General features: G+C 39.7%; 1 protein-coding gene across 1 annotated transcript; it reads left to right on the top strand.

Moving 5' to 3' along the window:
• The first annotated feature begins 231 nt into the window (after positions 1 to 231).
• Positions 232 to 4,109, top strand: LOC112467182 (probable 18S rRNA (guanine-N(7))-methyltransferase). The gene is made up of 3 exons (XM_025035669.1): positions 232 to 250; positions 3,424 to 3,856; positions 3,965 to 4,109. The coding sequence occupies exons 1-3, from the start codon at positions 232 to 234 to the stop codon at positions 4,107 to 4,109; spliced, it is 597 nt and encodes a 198-aa protein (XP_024891437.1).
• The last annotated feature ends 219 nt before the right edge of the window (positions 4,110 to 4,328 follow it).

Below are 4,328 nucleotides of genomic sequence, written 5' to 3'. Positions count from 1 at the left end.
CGCCTCGTTTTGTTCGCCGACTGAGATCACAATGTCCAGCGGTGGTTGTTCGTTGAGCTCTTGTCGATGCTCGGTGTTTTTTTCTTCGTTAACTTGCTTGTTAACTTGTTCGTTGTTGTTGTTGGCCGGTTCTCTAGACCTGGTGGTTATCCGCTGCGGAGTATGTCCCACCGTCGCCATACGAGTGTTCCTTCCTCGTCCGCCTTTCACTTTCGATATAATTTCGGCCCTATGGTGGCGTCGTTCTGGCGTATGTTGCGGGATTCAATGTCGCCTTCTCGCGCCCGTACGGTGTCGTAACGCGTTGTTTCAGGCCGCGTTCGTATGCTACGTTACGGCCTCGCGTTCGGTGTCGCACGTTGTCGTGACGCGTCAGGTTGGTCTTTCAGTTCCCGCGCAGTTTGTTTGCAGCTTGATTTCATTCGCGATGCTCTCGCTTATTTGGCCTATTGCCCTTGGCTGTATGTTGCCGAATTATTTGCAGTTTGATTTTAATCGCGATGCTTTCGCTTGTTTGGCTTCTCGCCCTTGGCTGTATGTTGCCGAAGTATTTTCACGTCCTTTGGGGTTTGATGTCGGCTTCGTACGTTCGTACGGTGTCGCTACGCGTTTGTCGAACCACGTTCGTGCAATACGTTATGGCCCCGCGTGCGTCTTCGCATGTTGTTTTGACGTCTCGGGTTGGTCTCTCTGTCAGCTCTGACGGTTATTAAACTTTTCTCGCGACACTTGTACTTTGATGGCTCTCGGACTTGTCGCGCTTTTCACGCCCGTACGTTTTCCGTGCGATTCTTTTGTATCGCCTCGGCAGTTTATCGCCGCACGATTTCACACGCTTCACGCACGTTGTTGTGACGCGGTTGCACTTTCTGTCTCTTCGCCTTGTCGCACTTGGTGTTCGCGAAGCTGTGACATGTCGTGTCCCCACGCACACTGTAACTTTGAATTTTCGCACTTGGGTGCTACCTTCTTTGACACCTGGGTGTCACACGTCACCGTCGCCTTGTCCAACAATGTGCGTGTTTTTTCTTTAGGTTACCTGTCGGTCCCCTCTGAGTTTTCAAGAAGACCCGTGACATGTATATCCTCGATCAAACACGTACGCGTCCTGTCACGGTCGCCATTTTGTTTTAAGTCACGAAGATTTTAACCCCGCCGAAGCATTGAGGTATCTACCGACGTATAGTTGGCAAACACATTAAAAATTATTGAAAATTATCTTATCTAATCGTTTGGAAATCATTTGGAGATATTTGGAAAAAACTTTTCAGAGTTTGGAAAATTATACAATAATCACAATTAATTAAAATCAATTAAGCGTATAATTAGCAGAAAGTGTCTAAAAAATATTTTTTTTAATCCAATCGCTCCAGAATCACTTGGATAAAGTGTCGATATAATTTTTATTATTTAGAAAACAACTCTATTTTAATAAAAATTAATTAAAGGTCAATATTTTGTTTTAATGTCTGCACTATAGTGTAATAAAGTGCACGTAATTTTCTATGTATGTTTTATTGGTAAACAGGCTGTGTTTCGATATTGACTGTAAGTAAGTACTGAAAAACTATAATGTTACATACGTCATCACTTTTTCAGTATTTTATAGTCTACTAAGACTACGTCGGCATGGAGTCGGTTATTACTCCAGTGTTACTCCAATCCATTTTGGAGTAAAATTAATTAGCACAAAAATCCAGCCATGACCGATGACGGCTTTACTTATTTAATTTGTTGTTTTTATGTATCGGTCGATATTCTATATTCTGTTTTAAAAATAATTATTTACACTACGGTACTGCTTCAGGGGCACAATGATTACAAAAAGTTTTTTCTTATTTTTATAATCTTTCACATTCGTGCAGATTTAAAAGAAATTGGCTACAATGTTTTCATGAGATCAATGTGTAAATGGAATAAAAATAGCGCGTGTACGTGTATATAATGTAAAATTTTGTCAGCTAAATAAAAAATTTTCATCTTTTTACTTAATTTTCATGATTTAAAAAAAATCAATTTTATCAGTATTAAAACCCTAGCTCACTACGTATTTCTCTGAAAGTAGAGCATCCTATGTCTTTGACTGTTTGCGAACAATAATCTATAATCTGAGTCTATCTCTCTACCTCTCTTTATTCCTATCTCTGCCTCCAATATCTGTCACCATCGCAAACCAATCTTTTTGTCTTTCAACAGGTGTCCTACCATTTTTTCTCTCTTACTCTTTATTGTTTTACATATATTTATTCTTAATTATTTCTAATACCTTCCTATTGCTAATCTTATCTATGTGATATCAAGAGACACGGTAATGTCTCGCGCTAAGTACACGCGGAGCGAGACCGACCGTGACTCTTTTACGCGACGTGAACGGATCAAGTTCTAAGTAGGCTTGATCGATAGCTTGGGGTCCAATTAGGGGGGGGGGGGGTTCTCTTATAATATTCCGCTCCGTGCCCTACGAGCAGAGATATTGCGACGCAAAGTCCAAATGTGAAAATTTTTTATTAAGATACTTCTTCTACTACTTTTAACGCCGATTTGACATATACATACACATACATATAATCAGAAACGTTACTTTCACTTTTTCGACACTGGCGGCTAGCGGCGTTAGTATCGCAGTGCAGACAGTGCGTTCGTTTAGCGCGCTGTCAGTCAGTTCATCAGTTAACCTATCTCGATTGATCGAGAGACACGGTGGTACGCGCGGAGCGAGACCGACCGTGTGACTCTTTACGCGACGCGACGATTAATTCAAGGTAATTGTTTTATGTAATTATCCTATAATTATCTTATTCTATATATTACTGTTATACTTATTTTATTTATTGTTTATACTACGTTTACGTGAGTGTTTATACATACAGGTTAATAACCTATTACATTATTTTTTTTATATTGACGGCAGGGAGCTGATACTGAGATCAAGGAGTCTGTTCACACGAGGCGTTCTGCCGCGCGATTGTGGCCGCGCGTTAACGTTTGCACGAGCCGCACGCCGCACGCTGTCGCGAGGTAAGGTGCGACAACGCGCGCATACGCGCGTACGCGAAACGGCAGTAACACCGTAATCGTGCCGGCGCGCGGCAATATACTGAATTGAATTGCTTCGTGCTTATCTGGAGATTTCGTATCCCTACATCGTGTTACCACCGCTGCCGGAAAAGAAGGTTCTCTACGCTTGGCAGAAAGTGACGACTGACACGTTTGATCCCGACTTCGTTGATCGCAGAAGAGCTGGACTCGAGGTACGTTTCCGATTTGCAATTATAAAAGTATCGTGCGATGAATGTTGTACCCAATTATAACCTCAAATGAAGTTGTGCACGTTGCTAGTAACACTGTTTGTAAAAATTTGCGTGAAAGATATATATATATATCTTGATATATAATCATTTTAACACATTATTTTATTTTTAGACGTAGCTGTTGATGAAAGAGAATTAGATGGTGACTTAATTTTGAGAGATATAGGTCAAGGATTGCCATTTAAAGCTGGTACGTTTGATGGTGCTGTCAGTATTTCTGCGCTTCAGTGGTTGTGCTATGCAAGCAAAACTTTGCACAATCCTACAAAACGTTTATATCGCTTCTTCTCAACGTTGTATACATGTCCGTCAAGAAGCGCAAGAGCAGTGTTACAATTCTATCCAGAGAACGGTGAACAGGTTGTTGAATTAATCACGGCACAAGCCACAAAAGCTGGTTTTTATGGCGGTGTGGTTGTCGATTTTCCGAATAGCGCAAAAGCAAAGAAAATGGTCTTGGTTTTAATGACCGGAGGAGTTGCTTCGCTTCCAAAGGCACTAGGCGTAGAGAACGAAGATAGACAAACCGTCGCTAATTCAAGAAGGTTTGATCCTCTCGTTGTCCGTTATATCTATTATTTTGTAATTTGCAATTATTTTAAATATTTCTCTATTTCACCTTCCAAAAATTGTGATAATTTTTTTGTACATAGAGAATACATAAAGAAAGCCAAGGGTAAATTATTGAAGAAAAGTAGGGACTGGATTTTAGAGAAGAAAGAAAGGCGGCGCCGGCAAGGAAAAGAAGTTAGAGATGACTCCAAATATACTGGACGAAAGAGACCCGGGAGATTCTAATTGTAAGATATACTTCGTTAATATAAAAGACACTATTTTAATAATTTTTTTTATATTATAAATAAAAAATTGATAAAATTGATCGAATTAATTTTTGTCTGTTTCTACAAAATTAATCTACTACTTAAAAATAATATATGCATAAAATATTTTCTTTAGTAACAAAAAATATGTGCCTCAAAAATTTTTTTGTTAAAGAATATCAAACATGAAATTTTA

The sequence above is a fragment of the Temnothorax curvispinosus genome, unplaced genomic scaffold, assembly GCF_003070985.1.
Source record: "Temnothorax curvispinosus isolate PA1 unplaced genomic scaffold, ASM307098v1 QBEX01017018.1, whole genome shotgun sequence".
Taxonomy (NCBI): domain Eukaryota; kingdom Metazoa; phylum Arthropoda; class Insecta; order Hymenoptera; family Formicidae; genus Temnothorax; species Temnothorax curvispinosus.
Note: the sequence above shows the minus strand (reverse complement) of the source record. Positions and strands in the feature narration are given on the sequence as shown.